At 37.1% G+C, this 19320-nt stretch overlaps 1 protein-coding gene and 1 long non-coding RNA gene across 5 annotated transcripts in view; one reads left to right on the top strand and one right to left on the bottom strand.

The window, feature by feature from the left end:
• The first annotated feature begins 8000 nt into the window (after window positions 1-8000).
• On the top strand, window positions 8001-12319 carry LOC143631156 (uncharacterized). The gene is made up of 2 exons (XM_077100003.1): window positions 8001-10450; window positions 10940-12319. The coding sequence occupies exons 1-2, from the start codon at window positions 8053-8055 to the stop codon at window positions 12304-12306; spliced, it is 3765 nt and encodes a 1254-aa protein (XP_076956118.1). The 5' UTR covers window positions 8001-8052; the 3' UTR covers window positions 12307-12319.
• Window positions 9626-19320, bottom strand: part of LOC143631158 (uncharacterized) — a 43444-nt gene continuing 33749 nt past the window's right edge. For 2 of the 4 annotated variants that reach the window (XR_013153300.1, XR_013153298.1), the window contains exons 3-5: window positions 10097-10240; window positions 9953-10048; window positions 9640-9724 (exon numbers count right to left, since the gene is read on the bottom strand). This is a non-coding gene — a long non-coding RNA (uncharacterized LOC143631158). Of the gene's footprint in view, window positions 9725-9952; window positions 10049-10096; window positions 10241-11392; window positions 11546-19320 lie in introns of all 4 variants that reach the window. The other 2 variants (XR_013153299.1, XR_013153301.1) reach the window with 2 other exon arrangements.

The raw sequence follows: 19320 nt of genomic DNA, 5'->3' as shown, positions 1-19320 counted from the left end.
TCTTCAGAAATCAGAAGAACACAAATCATCACCTACACAAGCAGCGGAAACGAAAAACGAAAAAAAAATAATATTTTACACTGTAACCGGTTGGAACCGGTTACAGTGTAAGAACCGGTTTAGGAACCGGTCAGAACCGGTTCCACCGGTTCCGGGTCCGAGGGTTGGGGAACCGGTTCGGTTCCCTAACCGGTTCGACCATGGAACCGGTTTAAACAGTGATGTTGACTAATGGAACCGGTTCTGAACCGGTTCCGGTTCCTTTGACCAACCCGATTTGATCACCTATATTTGCACGCACCCTCAATACTCAAGTGAGTTTTCTGATACGCGTGTTAACCGTTCATACTGATTTTGACGCTTCAGGTTAGACTCGCTCATGAACACAATCAAGGAAAAAACTTCTTAGTGTTGGAAAACTTTCTTAAGTCAGTTTTCAAACCTAAGACTGTAAGATCTCAAACCTTAACCATCACTCTTGTACCATTAAACCATGTACCATTAAACTAGAAAGCCAAACTAGAAAGCCAACTGCAGCTCTTTGATTCTAACCTTTTAAAGATGTGAGTAGGTAAAGAGAAATATCTGTTTCCTTTCATTCAAATCCACAAACAATAAGCCATATATGAAATTTTCTATCAAACTAAAGTTAAGCTATATGTATTGACTAAACTGATTTGAGTCCATGCTTTAAACTTGGAAAGTTTGACGTATTGTTGTAAATGTTGAAAACATAATGAATGACATGCAGTGACGGATCCAGAAAATTTTCTTGCTGGGGTTGGAAAACTTTTGAGTCTCAGTACTCAGTTGCTTATCGCTTATATAAATTTTTCTTCGGTCTGGTCCGGTTGTACAGATCGGGTCAAATCGGTATATAATTTCTTTTTCGATCCGCTTTGTTCGTTTAAGTCGGGTTAAATCGGGCTGGGTCATATGAAAAAAAGATAATCACACAATATATCATATTATCATATAATAAAAAAAAACATGATCCGTCATTAGTTATGCATAATTAAAATACAATATATTTATAGTTATTTTCTACGAGTTTTTATTTTTTTGGTATCTAATTATAACACCATTCGTTCGATATTCATATATTAAAAAATATAAAAGCAAAACAAATGCTTATTAAAAGTTAAAAAGTTAATTAATCATATACGAAATAAATGGGTAAGTAATTTTGGACAAAAAAACATACTAACTTTTATTATATATTATGTTATAAGTAAACTAACTTAGAAATAACTAAATATTTTGTTGACATTATCTTTATTTTCAAATGTCCTATTAAATTTTGGTAAAATAATGGGTTATGAAAGAGAGTTAATAAAGACCAATTACATCCTTAAAATGTTAAATTAGGTCATCTCCCTTTTTTTTGGGGGTGGGGGGCATGGAACACAACTTACGAGTCATATCAACACTTAATTTTAGTGGTTAAGTATGTTCTAATTCTTAATTATTTTTATTTATTTTACTTTCTTATTTTTCGTTTTTTCTCAAGACACATTGGGGGACAATGTGTGCTTTAAGTGTGGGGATGGACAACTGATGTCTATCTAATTAGTTAATTGCTCCTCTTGCTATTTAGTGGTTGACTCGGCATCATATGTTTTTCTCGAGTGCCCGAGAGCAAAAGAGGCTTGGAGGACGATCTCTCCATGGTGTTGTTGGGATTTAGTAGGCTTGTGTTCACTCGAGCATCTTTCGGAGGTGGCGAGTGAGCCGGGCAACAAAGTCAAGAGGCGTATCTTGGGTTCGATTATTTTCTCCTTGATATGGTTTATTTGAAAACAGAGGAACACGGATTGATTCAACAAAGGGACTCTCTCTACGTAGTCCACTTGATTAAGATTATGACAAACCTTTTTGGATGGCTAAAGTATATATTTACCTATAAGGATATTGTATGGCTTTACTGGGTCACGTATCGGTTTAAGTGTTTGTTTGGGGCAGTTTATCATCTTGCAATGTCTTGTAGACCTCCTCCAGCAGGATGCTGGAGGTTCTGTCCTGTAACTTTTTATCTTTTATGAACGAAAGTTTGATGCTATTCTAAAAAAAAATTACAATTGCTTACTACGGAAAATCGGAAATGGAAATAGAAAAAAGAAGAAAGATAAACAAGTAGTCAATTACAGCATAATTTTTCACATGCCAGCAAACAGCCAAACATGACATGTATAAAAATCCAGTCCAATAATAAAAATGAAATAAAGTTGAAAAGTATAGTTAGTGGAGGGGTCGTGCTTAGTAATAAAGTTGCTTCTTTATATTTATACATACATTTTAATTTGTACTTTACTTATATTTATATATTTCTTTGAATATATAAAACAAAATTTATGGGCAATTGTTTGCTCTTTCGTTCATTTTTTTTAACAATGTTTGCACCCACCCTCAATACTCAAGTGAGTTTTCTGATACGCGTGTTAACCGTTCATACTGATTTTGACGCTTCAGGTTAGACTCGCTCATGAACACAATCAAGGAAAAAACTTCTTAGTGTTGGAAAACTTTCTTAAGTCAGTTTTCAAACCTAAGACTGTAAGATCTCAAGCCTTAACCATCACTCTTGTACCATTAAACCATGTATCATTAAACTAGAAAGCCAACTGCAGCTCTTTGATTCTAACCTTTTAAAGATGTGAGTAGGTAAAGAGAAATATCTGTTTCCTTTCATTCAAATCCACAAACAATAAGCCATATATGAAATTTTCTATCAAACTAAAGTTAAGCTATATGTATTGACTAAACTGATTTGAGTCCATGCTTTAAACTTGGAAAGTTTGACGTATTGTTGTAAATGTTGAAAACATAATGAATGACATGCAGTGACGGATCCAGAAAATTTTCTTGCTGGGGTTGGAAAACTTTTGAGTCTCAGTACTCAGTTGCTTATCGCTTATATAAATTTTTCTTCGGTCTGGTCCGGTTGTACAGGTCGGGTCAAATCGGTATATAATTTCTTTTTCGATCCGCTTTGTTCGTTTAAGTCGGGTTAAATCGGGCTGGGTCATATGAAAAAAAGATAATCACACAATATATCATATTATCATATAATAAAAAAAAACATGATCCGTCATTAGTTATGCATAATTAAAATACAATATATTTATAGTTATTTTCTACGAGTTTTTATTTTTTTGGTATCTAATTATAACACCATTCGTTCGATATTCATATATTAAAAAATATAAAAGCAAAACAAATGCTTATTAAAAGTTAAAAAGTTAATTAATCATATACGAAATAAATGGGTAAGTAATTTTGGACAAAAAAACATACTAACTTTTATTATATATTATGTTATAAGTAAACTAACTTAGAAATAACTAAATATTTTGTAGACATTATCTTTATTTTCAAATGTTCTATTAAATTTTGGTAAAATAATGGGTTATGAAAGAGAGTTAATAAAGACCAATTACATCCTTAAAATGTTAAATTAGGTCATCTCCCTTTTTTTCTTCTTTAACTGCAGCATGAGAATACTTCTTTGCGCCGGCTGCTGGAAATATGGTTGGTTTACTCTTTTTTTTTCATCTCAAGTTCTCTCTGTTGATGGTCATTCTCAAATCTATAGGGGCGGTGTCAAAATTTCATATGAATCAGCCGGAATTTTAACACATATATACCACTAAATTTTTTTTTCTCATAGGGGTCGGCTGACCCCCCTACCACTAAGGTAGCTACTAGTTACGCCACTGATGACATATGTATCAATGCACTTTACGACGGTGTACTAACCCTATGCAATTGGACGCATCATTCTAATGGGTCATAAGATACACATTGTTATTTACATGTACGTGCATTAAAAGATATTACAACAACAAGCCAAGCATATGAAGTTTGGTACACCAATGTAAACAGATTAAACACTATTGTATGCATTGACCATTGTAAGGAAAGTAGAAACCCATTTGACACATCCATTAGAAATATTACTGTGGAGGTTTCTTTTCGCGTTACATATATGTGTTTTGTGAATTGTTTAGGTTTTAGGAAGCTGACATTGACCCCTCCGTTTTATTTGTAATGCTTAATTATAAACGGTTTAACATTTTCTAAATCGATAGTACATCAACCATTATTGAAAGTATCGTTTTTTTTAAAAGAAATATAGCAAGATTCACATCAAACTAAAGAGTATAAAACTACGGGTTTTATGGTATAAATTTTGTTTAAAAAATCCATTATAGATATTTGAGATTAAAATAACTAATGGGATTGAAAATAGTTTGTTATTTAAATTTAAATCGATAGACTAAGTTTTTTTTATTAATTTTTTCCCCATATTTGTTTCATCTGTCTTGATTCGTAGGTGATTATGAACAAAAAAAAGGTTGTATGTAGGTTTTTGTCTCGTATTTTGAAACTTTTTTTAGGCTATTTATTTACCATCTTTTTCTGTTAATTCTAAGAATCATAATTCTTTATTTGAAAACGATATAAAAGATTAATTTAATAACGTCGTTTTCTTTTATGTATAAGCTTACTTTTAGAAACAGGGCCGGCCCGCTAGCTTTATTAACCAAAGCTAGGGCTTTGGGCCCCTAAATTAAAAACCCCCCTAACTTTTAAAAAATTATAGGCTGTGCATATTTTAAGTATTAGTTTCACGAGTTAAACAAAATGTTATTCTGCTTTAGTGGTAAACAACACATTTTTGTTCTGAATAGCCAAGGTTCGATTCATGAGCTCTACATTTATCTCCCCCTTTTTTGTTGTTTTCTTTTCTACAATCTGGTCTTTTGCAGCCCAAAAAATTAATCAAACAACTTTTTATGAAATTAAATAATAAATAATTTGAACGAATATGACATGTACATGAAAATATTAGATATGAAACATAAAATGTGAACTCATTAGCTATAATAATTTTTTATAAGTTTTATTTGTTCTATATGCCATATTTTCACTGATTTTTACAACTTAATTGCTTTATTCTAATCGGTGGCGAAGCTTGGACTAAGACATCGCGCGTAGGGGGGGGGGGACTCAAAATGTATACAAAAATTCACAAACGATGGGGGGCCGGACTTAAATTTTCGGCCGAAAACGCCTAAATTGACACTACGTATAAAAAATTTCGGACGAAAACGGGTAAATTTACACTACTACGCGAAAAACAAGCGGGGGGCCGGGGGTGGCCCGGCCCTAACTAGGGGTGAGCACGGTTCGGTTCGGTTTTTAGGTAAAACTGAAACCGAAACCGAAAAGTCGGTTTTTCGAATATACAAACCGTTCAGTTTTTGGTTTTTCGGTTTTTTTCGGTTTCGGTTCGGTTTCAATCAGTTTTTTTATGTGTGTAGACATTGCAAAAAAATTCCAAAATAATGAAAATGCATATTAGATTCAAAACATAAAAATAGACATTTGTTACATGGAACCAAACAAATATAAACTTGCAATAGTACTAGAGTTTAAAATTCAACAAAGTTCTTAATTAAAAAATATTAAAAGGTTAGTTCTAATCTTCATTCTTCATCTTATTCATCTTCAAAGTTTCCTCTTAATCTTCATCATCTTCATAATCTTCATCACCATCAACGGTAGATTCTTTTGGTGTTTTGTTTTCGGTCATAACATCTAAAAAACACATATAATTGTATTAATATTTAACTAAAAACACATATCGGTTCGTTTCGGTTTTTTAAAAATGGAAAACCGAACCGAAAGCGAAATTTCGGGTTTTCAAAAAAACAAAAAATTAACCACCGGTTAATGCTTTGGTTCGGTTTTTTCAGTTCGGTTTTTTCGGTTAATTCGGTTTCGGTTCGGTTAATTCGGTTTCTTGCTCACCCTTAGCCCTAACTAAGCTTCGCCAGTGATTCTAATTCTAAGTTCTTCTCAATTCGCAATATAATAACGCACACCAATGTAAATTAAAAAAAAAGAGCCTCATATTTTTACTTCACTTTGGGTTTCTAAAATGGTTGGGCCGGCCCTGTTTAGAAACCAAAAACACTAAAAAGTTATAAGATTACAAGAGGTTTTAAAAAGCTTGTCACCAACATGTAACTTTGGTCTTTTAAAAAATGTTCCAAACATCTCCGCATTTAATTAATTATTTTACAGCCTTAGAGTCTTTTTCTAATTCAAAAAATACTAAAAGAAAAGATGCTTTGAGAAATAATATAATCCTTCTAAAACAACGAATAATACGATACAAAAACTACCGTTATCACTTGTCTCGTTCCAATTTGATCATGATTTTAATACAATATAAATTTGATTTTATACATATATATGCATGTATGTATGTATGAGCTCTTTTTTCTAATTTCCTTCACTTCGCATGATTAGTACGTTTATTTAGTTTGTATTTGATCAAAACCTTATATATATGTGCGTGTGTTTGGAACGATTGAGTATATTATAAACCAAGGAACTCGCAGTTATACACACAATATGTCGAATATAAATATTTTATTATTATTAAAAAGTCGTTTTCTGTAAAATTAAACCATATGCAATACAACTCTCAATTTTATGGTATGTTTGAAAAAAATTAAAGAATATAAAAAGTTATTTGAGTTTATACCAAAAAAGTGAACAATGATGCCTTACTCCTATTTTACCTAGTTGGTCATCTGTAACTCAGTTATTTACAATTTTACTGCCTCTTAGTCTTTATTTTAATTAAGTTCTCAACGCGACGATACTTTGATGATACTAAAAAACATGTTATATCGACAACGTTTACTGATGGGTAATTCATTGTGAGTACCAATGAATACCACTTATTTCAGAAAATAAAAAAGAAAAATTAACTTTTTAGAGTTGTCATCAGAAAATACGTCGGTGTTTACCGACGGATGTACCAAAATCTCAAAGAAGTTTTTGTTGCTGTCGTCGAAAAATTGACACTAATTAGCGATGAATCCCACAAAATTCCAAAAAAAAAAGGAAAAAAAAAATAAAGTTCTAATTGACGTCGAAAAATCCAATACTGAATGTGTTTGGTAAGGAGTTAGTGTATGGGTAACCCCAAAATCGTTATGGGGCATTTAACTCCATATCAACGTGCATCACCGTAGTTCCAACTCTCCCCAAAAATGTTTGAGCACTAAGCCCCGGATTAACATGTTCGGAATCAACAACATTGAATAGTATGAAACATCTCTGAAGTCATGAGCTTTGAGATTCAACGCAACTTGACAAACGGGACGCCAATACTCTAAATATGGCACTTGACCGACAAAGATACTGCGCACACACCATCACAAGCGGATAATGATACAGATAGAAGACTCTAGTTGGACACAACCTACAAGTTTGACACAGAATATTTATGGTACGGATTAACAGTTGCTTTGCATTCTAGTTTGCCTCGATTGTAAATAGTCCCCAATAAATTTTGAATTTCACCTCAACATTGCAAAACCGAGTTTAAACATAAAATTTATTTATTTATACAATAAAATAAACATGTTTTTTAGATTATTTTCTAAAATTGAAATATGATAAGCCGCCCATACCCCACCTTCAACACACATGCAACAACCCCGATCTTATATTGTGAATTTGGTTTACAAGAAAGAAACAAAATATTTAAAAGGTTGGAATTAAATCTTTGAAAATTGCCTCACAAAATAAAAACAAAATTAAATTATCAAAGGTTCAAAGAAGCAGTACTATTGAACCAAATGGAAGAGTCTCATTTGTTTGTACCTTCTGTCGGTTTTATTTTGTATTTACAAATGAGGCATCAAGTTTTCAATTATTATTTTGCTGGGTCCCGCATTTACTTGCTTAAATTACCTAAATAATTTTTATATTAGTAATATAAGTTTTAATTGAAAGTAAATGCAAGGTAGTCGCCCAAACGAGGCCTGAGAAAGTAAAATGTTTGCCAGCTGTGAATCAATTGGAAACTTTTTTTATTACAGAAATTGCATACTAGACTTTGGCTGACAGCTTCCTTTAACGACTATTCTCTTTGCCTCCAATCTATAAATATATGCAACTTTACTCCCTAAATCATATCCTCCTCCCACCACCATCACCACCACCCTCTCCTCCACCACCACCTTCATTATGAGAGACCCCGCCGGTGGCGGCGGCCCTTTCCGAGTACGCTTATGGCCCATAGTCATCGCATTTTCGGTATGTGGAATTGCTAATCTTGTAGCGGTTTCTGCTGATAAGCCTTACTTATATTCTTCACCGCCTCCACCGTATGAGTACAAGTCTCCACCACCACCTGTCCATTCACCACCACCGCCTTATGAGTACAAGTCTCCACCTCCACCGGTGCATTCACCACCACCTCCATATGAGTACAAGTCTCCACCTCCACCGGTGCATTCACCACCACCACCTTATGAGTACAAGTCTCCACCACCACCAGTCAAGTCCCCACCACCACCATATGAGTACAAGTCTCCACCTCCTCCGGTGCATTCCCCACCACCGCCCTATGAGTACAAGTCTCCACCTCCACCGGTGCATTCACCACCACCACCTTATGAGTACAAGTCTCCACCACCTCCGGTGCATTCACCACCACCACCATATGAGTACAAGTCTCCACCTCCTCCAGTGCATTCACCACCACCGCCATATGAGTACAAGTCTCCTCCACCACCAGCCAAGTCACCACCACCCCCTTACGAGTACAAGTCTCCACCTCCACCGGTGCATTCACCATCACCGCCATATGAGTACAAGTCTCCACCACCACCAGTGAAGTCACCACCACCCCCTTACGAGTACAAGTCTCCACCTCCACCAGTGCATTCACCACCACTACCTTACGAGTACAAGTCTCCACCTCCTCCGGTGCATTCCCCACCACCGCCCTATGAGTACAAGTCTCCACCTCCACCGGTGCATTCACCACCACCACCTTATGAGTACAAGTCTCCACCACCTCCGGTGCATTCACCACCACCACCATATGAGTACAAGTCTCCACCTCCTCCAGTGCATTCACCACCACCGCCATATGAGTACAAGTCTCCTCCACCACCAGCCAAGTCACCACCACCCCTTTACGAGTACAAGTCTCCACCTCCACCGGTGCATTCACCATCACCGCCATATGAGTACAAGTCTCCACCACCACCAGTGAAGTCACCACCACCCCCTTACGAGTACAAGTCTCCACCTCCACCAGTGCATTCCCCACCACCACCTTACGAGTACAAGTCTCCACCTCCTCCGGTGCATTCACCACCACCGCCATATGAGTACAAGTCTCAACCTCCTCCGGTGCATTCACCACCACCGCCATATGAGTACAAGTCTCCACCTCCTCCGGTGCATTCACCACCACCGCCATATGAGTACAAGTCTCCGCCACCACCAGTCAAGTCACCACCACCACCATATGAGTACAAGTCTCCGCCACCACCAGTCAAGTCACCACCACCACCATATGAGTACAAGTCTCCACCTCCTCCGGTGCATTCCCCACCACCGCCATATGAGTACAAGTCCCCACCACCACCGGTCCACTCACCACCCCCCCCTTATGAATACAAGTCTCCACCACCACCCGCCCATTCTCCACCACCACCTTACGCGTACAAGTCTCCACCACCACCTGTCCATTCTCCACCACCACCTTACGTGTACAAGTCTCCACCACCACCAGTCAAATCTCCGCCACCTCCTTATGAGTACAAGTCTTCACCACCACCTGTAAAGTCCCCTCCGCCACCATACTACTACGAATCCCCACCACCACCAGTTAAATCATCACCACCTCCATATTACTACAAGTCCCCTCCTCCTCCTGTGCATTCTCCACCTCCACCATACTACTACAAGTCCCCACCACCACCTAAGAAGTCGCCACCACCACCATACTATTACAATTCTCCTCCACCACCGGTGCATTCACCACCACCATACTACTACAAATCACCTCCACCACCAGTCCATTCACCACCACCATACTATTACAAATCTCCTCCACCACCGGTGCATTCACCACCACCATACTACTACAAATCCCCACCACCACCAGTGAAGTCACCACCACCACCAGCATACTACTACAAATCCCCACCACCACCAGTCAAATCACCTCCCCATTACTACTACACTTCCCCACCACCACCAGTTAAGTCGCCACCACCACCAGCATACTACTACAAATCTCCACCACCACCGGTCAAGTCACCTCCCCATTACTACTACACTTCCCCACCACCACCAGTTAAGTCACCACCACCACCAGCATACTACTACAAATCTCCACCACCACCAGTCAAGACACCTCCCCATTACTACTACACTTCCCCACCACCACCAGCTAAATCGCCTCCCCATTACTACTACACTTCTCCACCACCACCAACTCCATACCACCCCCACCCTCATCCTCACCACCACAAATTGATCGTGAAGGTGGTCGGAAAAGTTTACTGCTACAGCTGCTATGACTGGAAATACCCTATCAAATCCCATGCAAAACACCATCTCAAAGGTACAAACTTTACCTTTAACACACCTAACAACTTTTTTCATAACTCTAAATTGATAAAGTTGTTATAATTCATATCTTTACATGTTACATCTCATGATATACAATATTTTTTTATATATAATTTAGAAAACTTTGCTATAGTTTTGTTTTACTATATATTATAAGATATTTGGGATATATGACTAGTTATCCGATTATTTATATATAACTATATTGCATAGTGTTGAATTATAGAACAATAAAGGGAAAGATCATAATATATATGTTAAATTTCAAAGTCTTTGGTCCACAATGTATATACGTTAATTATTTATCTACAAAGAAAGTAAGTTGATGACAACGATTTATGATCATAATATATATGTTAAATTTATTTTATTGAAGAATAATCGAATATTTCATGTAGTAGTTGGATCACAGGATAGCAATTATTGATGAATTATAAAAAGTTAACCATATATGCTAACTTGTTTTATGTGATAATTAAAGGTGCTGTTGTGGAGGTCACATGCAAGGCGGCTGGTGAGAAAGAAATCTTCGCTTATGGAAAGACTAAGATCAATGGCAAATTTGCAATTACTGTTGACGGTTTGGAGTATTCAAAATATGGAGCTAAAGCTTGTGTTGCAAAGCTTCACAAGGCGCCAAATGGTACCAAATGTAACATCCCAACAAACCTCCATGGTGGTTTGAAGGGTGCCGAGCTTAAGGTCAAGTCCAAAAATGATTATGAGGTTGTACTTCATGCCAAACCATTTGCTTATGCCCCCAAGACTCCTTCTAAGATTTGCGAGAAGCCAAAGCCTACTCCTACTCCTTACTACTACAAATCTCCACCACCACCAGCACCGACTTACTTGTACAAGTCTCCACCTCCACCAACACCGACTTACGTGTACAAATCTCCACCACCCCCATACCATTACACATCACCTCCACCACCAGTAAAGTCTTTACCTCCCCCTTACCATTACACATCACCCCCACCACCTAAAAAGTCACCACCACCACCATATCATTATACCTCACCCCCACCTCCAGTGAAATCACCACCTCCACCATATTACTATAAGTCACCTCCACCACCAGTTAAATCTCCACCGCCACCTTATCATTACACATCACCACCACCACCAGTGAAATCACCACCACCACCATACCATTACACATCGCCTCCACCACCTAAGAAGTCACCCCCACCACCATACCATTACACCTCACCCCCACCACCAGTAAAATCACCACCTCAACCATATTACTATAAGTCTCCTCCACCACCAGTGAAATCTCTACCCCCACCATACCATTATGCTTCTCCACCCCCACCGGTTAAGTCCCCACCACCACCATATCATTACTCATCACCTCCCCCACCTCCACCATACCATTACACATCTCCACCCCCACCAGTGAAGTCCCCTCCACCACCTTACCATTACATATCACCTCCCCCTCCTGCTAAGTCTCCACCACCACCGTACCATTACACATCTCCTCCGCCTCCGGTGAAGTCCCCACCACCACCTTACCATTATACATCACCTCCCCCTCCTGTAAAATCTCCACCGCCCCCATACCATTACACCTCTCCTCCCCCGCCAGTTAAGTCCCCACCTCCACCCTACCACTACACATCACCTCCACCACCAGTGAAATCTCCTCCTCCACCTTACCATTATGCGTCGCCCCCACCGCCTGTAAAATCTCCTCCCCCTCCATATCACTACACATCACCTCCGCCACCAGTTAAATCTCCTCCCCCACCATACCACTACACATCACCCCCACCACCAGTAAAATCACCTCCACCACCAGTGTACATCTACGCTTCTCCTCCACCCCCAATTCATTATTAGGATCTTATAAATTCATCATTCGTCAGCTATAATCATGTAAGTATCATACATATTTTTGTGTGAAAATTGTTAACTCCTTATGTGTTTGTGACCATAATCCAATTTTTATAAATACGTTAATGATGAGTTTGTGTATATTTTTCAGGTTTTATTTAAGTACCAGTACAATAAAAAGGGCTCAGTGAGAAGTTTGGGAACTAGTCATTGATAACCGATCCTTTCTAATAAGGTCTTCAACATTGGACTTCATAGAACTATTTTTTTTATCTGTTTATGACCATATCCTTTATACTTCATCGTTATGGGTGATCCTCCTAATGAAGAAGAACTTGATATTAAAATAAAAACATTTATAATTTCTTATTGGGAAGAGGGGATACGCGTGTTATGACTTTGATTGATCTTTTGTTTTTTTCCTTTGTGATTTATCGTTGTATAAATAGGTGGATTATGATACTTTTATATTTATAAATGATTGATTTCTCTTTTTAACCCTCCATTGTTGTCTTTAATAAATGGTTTTAAGCCTAAGGAAAAAATTATTTATGACACATACTAACAATATGAAGTGTGATTAAGAGTTGAAATTACACAAAAACAAAGTTTTTTGTTTTTTTCAGTCAGTATTGAACCCCACAGAAGTCTAAACTTAAAATTAAAAAAAATTAATAAATTAGAAATGTAAACTAATACCTTGCTACAACACGTTTTTTCAAGCCAAAACATATCCTACGCCATTAGCTATCTGGTGTATTTAAACTCCTTACTTTGCGCTCTACTTGAGAGGTCTTATCTTGTATGAAATAGATGATAAATCAAGTCAGCTTATGATGGTGAGTTCTAAGTTTAGCGTTTTCAAATAGCATTGTTGAAATATAAAATTTTGAAATTACTAATAAAATAATAAAATTTTGAGATTACTGATAAAATTTTGACACCTAGCAAAACATAACGCTGAAAATAGTATATCTGTAAAAAGTTTGTTTTTTTGTTTTAATTGATTTATCAAAGAGTTTTCTTCGATTTCATGTGCAATAATGTAACACCTAACACCCGGCAAGCCAAAATAAGTGGAATCACACATGTGAGATAGTTCTTAACCATCGAATACTCATAAAACAACAGAAGTCATTCAATACAAACTGTCTTAAATTTTAAAACATAACACAAACTCATCCAACTTAAATAAATATAAACTAGTGGATGCAAGTCTTCAAGCATGGATAACCTTCGATGCACCAACCATCCATATTCCATCATACGGATCTACTAACCTGATGTGATACAAAACGTCAGCTACATGCTAAGTGAGTTATAGCTTTAACCAATAAATAATTATCACCAAACATATTATAATATTACTTTCGTGATAAGACACAACATACACCATACAAACTATAATGCATAAAACTTAATTGTCGAACAATCAGGTAACTTAAGCCAAACTATCAATGACTGTAATCTCCGACACACGCCATGAAGGTGCTGCCATTTTATCTTTTAACACATAGAGGGTTACTCTAGCTCTAACCCATATAAGGTTACTTTATTTTCCCATGAGTGGGACAACTGACCAACTATACACATTAACACAACTTTCATTAAAACTTTAACACTTTACTTTTACGTATGCACACCAGCCTCAAAACACATTTAAAATATAAAAAAGGGTTCTAAACACTCACCTGAATTATTTGCAAGGTTCATTCCCATTTGCAAAGACCATTCCCATTCTCTTTATGAACTGAACCTTACTCGCTTACCAAGAACTAGTCCAAATAGTTCGTTATTACAAAGTTTGAGATTTTAACAAGCGTTCTATCGCGATCTAGTGGTATACTAAATTTCATGCAAAATCGACTTCATTACCCATTCTTTTTACAAACCGAACTTTACTCGTTTAACACGAACTGACGTAACTAACCTATTTATTTTCAAGTTCGTTACTTTATCATTAATCATGACTCGATCTATTATCCTACCAACTTTGTCAAATCTAACACTAAAATTGAGCCTTTTTAACGGAACACAACTTTATCGAGTTGTGATCCGAGAATGAGAAACTTGTTCGGTGACATGGCTTTCACATTTTCTTTTAGCCTTGACGAGATCTATCCATTCATGATGTTGGATCTTGGAACCGACGCTAAAATGAAACCTTTCAAATCTTGAGATCAAGTGTGTGAAAAGAATGGTGTAAAATGGTGTTTGGGGATAAGGGTTTAGGTTTTAAGGTTTAAGGAGTATTTATACTCCTAGCCCATGGACCATTAAGTCCACCATTTCTCCTTAAGCTCATTCTTTAATCTAATCCCACTTTAATTATCTACTTGAATAAAGAATGAACCCCTTTAATATAATAAATTCCATTTTATTATTTAGTCAAGCTGGGTTGTTACAAGTCTACCCACCTTACAAAAGGTTTTGTCCTCGAAAGATGATGTTACAAATTTATATTGGGTCGGAAAAGTTACAAGGAAGATTGCAATCTTCTCAACCTCCTCAGAAAATGGCTAAGTATGGAACTCGAGCAAGCTTGGACCTTCGAGCATGAAATTTACTACCTCGAGCATGATATCTTATGCTTGTAAGATTATCTTCTGTAATTCTTCTAAGTGTTGAAAGCTTCGAGCAAGCTACACTTCGTCAAGCAAGGATGTTCTTCAAAAAGCATAGTTTGCTATTCGAGCAAACGGTTGATCTATCCAGCTTAAACCAAGTTGTACGAGCACTTTAATGGGTCGAGCATGGATACAATAAAGGATGATCTCAGTATGTTCTAAGTAAAGCTTCGAGCATGGTTCAATCTTGAGTAAGTTTCAGTACCCGAGTACACTGGAGTTGTTCTCAATAAATCTTATGGAAAGATTGAAGAGGTCTAGAAGAACATGTTTGCTCGTGGGACTTATTCGAGCAAAGTTGGAATATGTCATGAAGATTGAAGTCTTCTGGAGTAGAATATTTTCTAAGAAAAATATTCTAAGTAAAGTTTGCTCGAAGACATGTTTCGAGCATACCCATTATTACAAGGTTTGCTTGACAAGGATATATCATACTCGAAGACCTATTTTACATTTGTATTTATTTTCAATGTATTATGTAATCATTAGGGCTTCTAGAAGGAACGTCTATGGGCCTATATAAAGAATCCTAGGTTTACATAATAGGTATGCGTGCATAAACGATTAATGAGTGACTAAGACCTGATTTATGCTAACCTAGTATGACCGTAGTTGAATATCAAAACCTAGACGTCCTATGCAAACCCTATAAACACTTCCACTGTTCTTGAACGATTTATTCTAATATACAGGAATATTTGAGTTTACTGTGAGTGTTTCATACAATCACATAGCTAGTCCAACATCCTGATTATAACTGATTCTGCCGTTAAAATCAGTGGGTGTTCATTAATAGATTTCATGTGTGTGTTCTTATCATTTGTTTTACGTGTGACATAAGATCCCGGTCATGACAAGTGGTATCAGAGCTTTGTACGCTCTTTGAAGACCATAGTGTTGGAAGTTTGTGATTAAAAGGGAACTTGCTTTAAGATCTAGGAAGGTTGAGGTTATGAATGATAAAGAAGTATCGACAAACAAGATCCCAAGATTGCTAGGGCAAGAAAATTACATCAAATAGAAGGTATTTTTTTAAGGCAGCCGTCAACTACAATGACACGGAACTATGGGCATCAATTAAAAATGGTCCATATGTTCCATCTGAAGCTGCTGGGAATAATCAAGTCCTTGAGAGACAGATGAAGAGGAGAGATGATAAGGCTCTCTCCATGTTGAAATTAGGTTTGTCTTGGGAAATCTTGACCAGTGTGAATCATCATACTAATGCTATGGCTATGTACGATGTTGTTGTTGAGATGTTTGAAGGTAATGTGGAGCTCAGAGAAATAAAGAAAGATAGGCTTAAGAAACAACTAGACATGTTCAAGCTCAAAGAAGGAGAAAGGTTGAAGTCAGTGCTACAAAGATTCATTGCTACAGTGAATGAAATCAGGACTACAGATCTCCAGATTTCAGATGTTGAGTTGAACAAGAAGCTACTTTCTTCATTTTCGGAGTAGTGGTACACTGAAAGAGGGGTCATGAAACTCACAGTTTAGTAGTTACTCAGTACCGTATCAGCTCTTGGTTCGTCTCACTCGCTATCACTTAGTCCCTATAATCAATATTATAATAATATTAATATTTTAGTATTATTATAATCTCCATACTAACTGGGTATATAAGTAGTCTGGGTATACCTGTCACGCCCATAACATATCAATAGGCTTAGATTGTGACATTGTTCAATGTCTAATGTTTAAAACTGAACTTGGCTCAGTTTCACCGTTTCACCTACTGGGCCAAGAAACAACTTATCCGTGAACCCAAGTGACTCACTTCCCATTTGCAGTTTCTTATACACGACATCAAGATGTCGGACACTACTCAGATGAACAGATCCAAGGTGAGCTCTAAATCTCGGTTCCCAACGTGCAAATTCTGACAACTTGAGTAGTTTGGACACTTGTTATGAGATCCAATCTCATTGTCCATAGTTAGCATTTGTGGCATTAGTACGTTCTGAGAAGCGAGTGCGTAATACGATGCTTGATTTGATGAAGCCATGATTTGTCAATTCAGAAAGTCAAAGGACTTAATATGAAAAAGTTGAAACTTATATCACACGAATGACAATTGTTCACGAGATACGAATGTGTGACTTTAACGAATGAACACAATACTGAGTAACGAATGAGTAAGTTTGACGAATGTGGTATGAGTAACGACTTCATATGAGAATTATACCCAAGAAAATAACCTTCAAATGCCTTTTCATCGAATTTCCTTGCATCTTTCTTCAATACCGTACATGGACACCCGAATGGTTCCAAATACTTTAGGTTCGGCTTCCGGTTATTCAGAAGTTCATAAGTCGTCTTCTTGAAATTCTTAACCGTTAGGACACGATTCAGTGTATAACAAGCAGTGTTCACAGCCTCGTTCCAGAATTGAACGGGAAGCTTTGAATCTGCCAACATCGTCCTAGATGTTTCGATCAAGGTTCTGTTCTTCTGTTTAGACACACCGTTTTGTTGAGGAACATACGGTGCGTTGCATTCTCGATGTATTTCACGTTGAATACGAAAGAAATCCAACACATTGTTTTTGAATTCAGAACCTTTATCACTTCGAATTCGTCTCACTTTCAATTTGTAAAGTGATTTGATCTTAGTGATAAGATTCTGAATTAAAACATGTGTCTGATCTTTAGACCCTATAAATAATACCCAAGAGTACCGAGAGAAGTCATCGGTCACCACTAGACAGTATGAATCACCCGTAATACTAGCACGATTCACTGGACCGAATAAATCCATGTGAAGTCGTTCTAATGGAGTTATAATCGAGTTAATCGATTTGCTTGGGTGTGACTTCTTCCTTTGTTTCCCCTTCTTGCATGCAACACAATGATCATTCAGCTTGAAATTCTTAAGGGACACACCATCCACCAAATCATTCTCAATTAGATGATTCATTTTGCGAACGTGGATATGTCCCATGCGTAGATGCCACGGAATCGAGTCTTTCTCCGTTGCTTTGGAGACAAAACATGTTTCAGAAGGTGAAACGTTTACATTAGTACTCTTGTTGAGGACATAAATATCATGTGATCTAGGAGATTGCATGACAACCATATCTTCAGGAATAGTGTATCTCGGCTAAAGAATAACACATTCCTTGTCTGTGAAGATGGTAGTGTACTTTTTGTCACAAATATGTGAAACACTCAACAGATTGTGGTCTACCTTCTCACAATAATTTACCCATTCGAATGTAATTCTACCATTCGAGACCTCTCCTTCCTTATCATTCCTCCATGATTACCCGCAAACGCTACATACCATCCCTGAATATCTTTGACGTTGTTGAGAAGATTTAGGTTGCCGGTAATATGCCGAGAACATCCGCTGTCCAATATCCACTTGTCTCCTGATATAGACCTGGATGAACTCTGCACACAAAGTAAAGATTTAGTTCAAAAAGGCGGCCCAAGCCTCAGTCTTGGGCTCTCCTTTTAATAATTTCGGAGATAAATTTAATTTAACGTTCAAATTCGGAAATGATTGGGGCACTTGTGAGTAAGTGACTGGTTTCTTAGTTTTCTTCTTTAAGTAACCATCCTAATTATTCCCGAACCAGTATTCTTGCAAATTGGTTGAGTAAAATCAACGAATTTGTTCGATACTTTAAAAGCATCAACCCGAACAACTTTCCTCGGGATGTTCGAATACATTATAAACGAGTCATCAACTTGGGTTTCCTTAGATTGAAGTTTCATATCAACAACTGGAGTGTTCATTTTAGTTATTGGTTTGTTGTTGGCAACCTTAGCCTTGCACTTCTTTGCCATATGACCTGTTTCACCACATTTAAAACACAAACGTGTGTCCAAAATTTTTCGTGGTGGAACAGAAGTCTTGATCTCAGGCTTAGGTTGATTAACTTCAACCTTTGGATTCTCATTAGTCACCAATTTTGAAACCTTATCTATTAATCCTTTTTTGTTTTTATAAAATTCGAGATTTGTAGTGTTCAATGAACTCTTCAATCCTGAAGATTTTACAAATTTTATAGGTTTAAAAGCAATTGAATTTGGTTTCACTTGAACATTAGATGATTTTGATTTCAGAAATTCTTGTTCAAGCTTGGTAACTTTTGATGTGTCATCATTGAAGACACTCTTGATCATTTCGGGTTTAAGAAGATTCAAGGGAACTTCTTTATCCGAAAATACTTTCGATAAACCCTTTAATTTAAAAACTTTGCCTTTGGTTGACACACTTTGAGGATTAATAAATCTCATCAAATCCTCATCAGACATTTGCGATTTTTCTGATGTCTTTACTTTAAATGAGAATTTTGGTTTGTTCAAGGAATTACCCGAGGATTTCGAACCATAAACGGCTTGTTCAAATTCCTCCGGTTCACACAGAATGTGATTGTCAGAAGG

This window comes from Bidens hawaiensis, unplaced genomic scaffold (genome assembly GCF_021521415.1).
Source record: "Bidens hawaiensis isolate Kalapana, Puna unplaced genomic scaffold, B.hawaiensis_p1.1 tig00005944_1, whole genome shotgun sequence".
NCBI lineage: Eukaryota > Viridiplantae > Streptophyta > Magnoliopsida > Asterales > Asteraceae > Bidens > Bidens hawaiensis.
This window is presented reverse-complemented; position numbering and strand designations above follow the sequence as displayed.

What these genes read in the sequence shown, in the direction of transcription:
- LOC143631156 (XM_077100003.1), top strand. Translation starts at nt 8,053, where the DNA reads ATGAGAGACCCCGCCGGTGGCGGCGGCCCTTTCCGAGTACGCTTATGG. An exon ending in TGCAAAACACCATCTCAAAG is followed by an intron (nt 10,451 to 10,939) that starts GTACAAACTTTA and finishes TGATAATTAAAG; the next exon opens with GTGCTGTTGTGGAGGTCACA.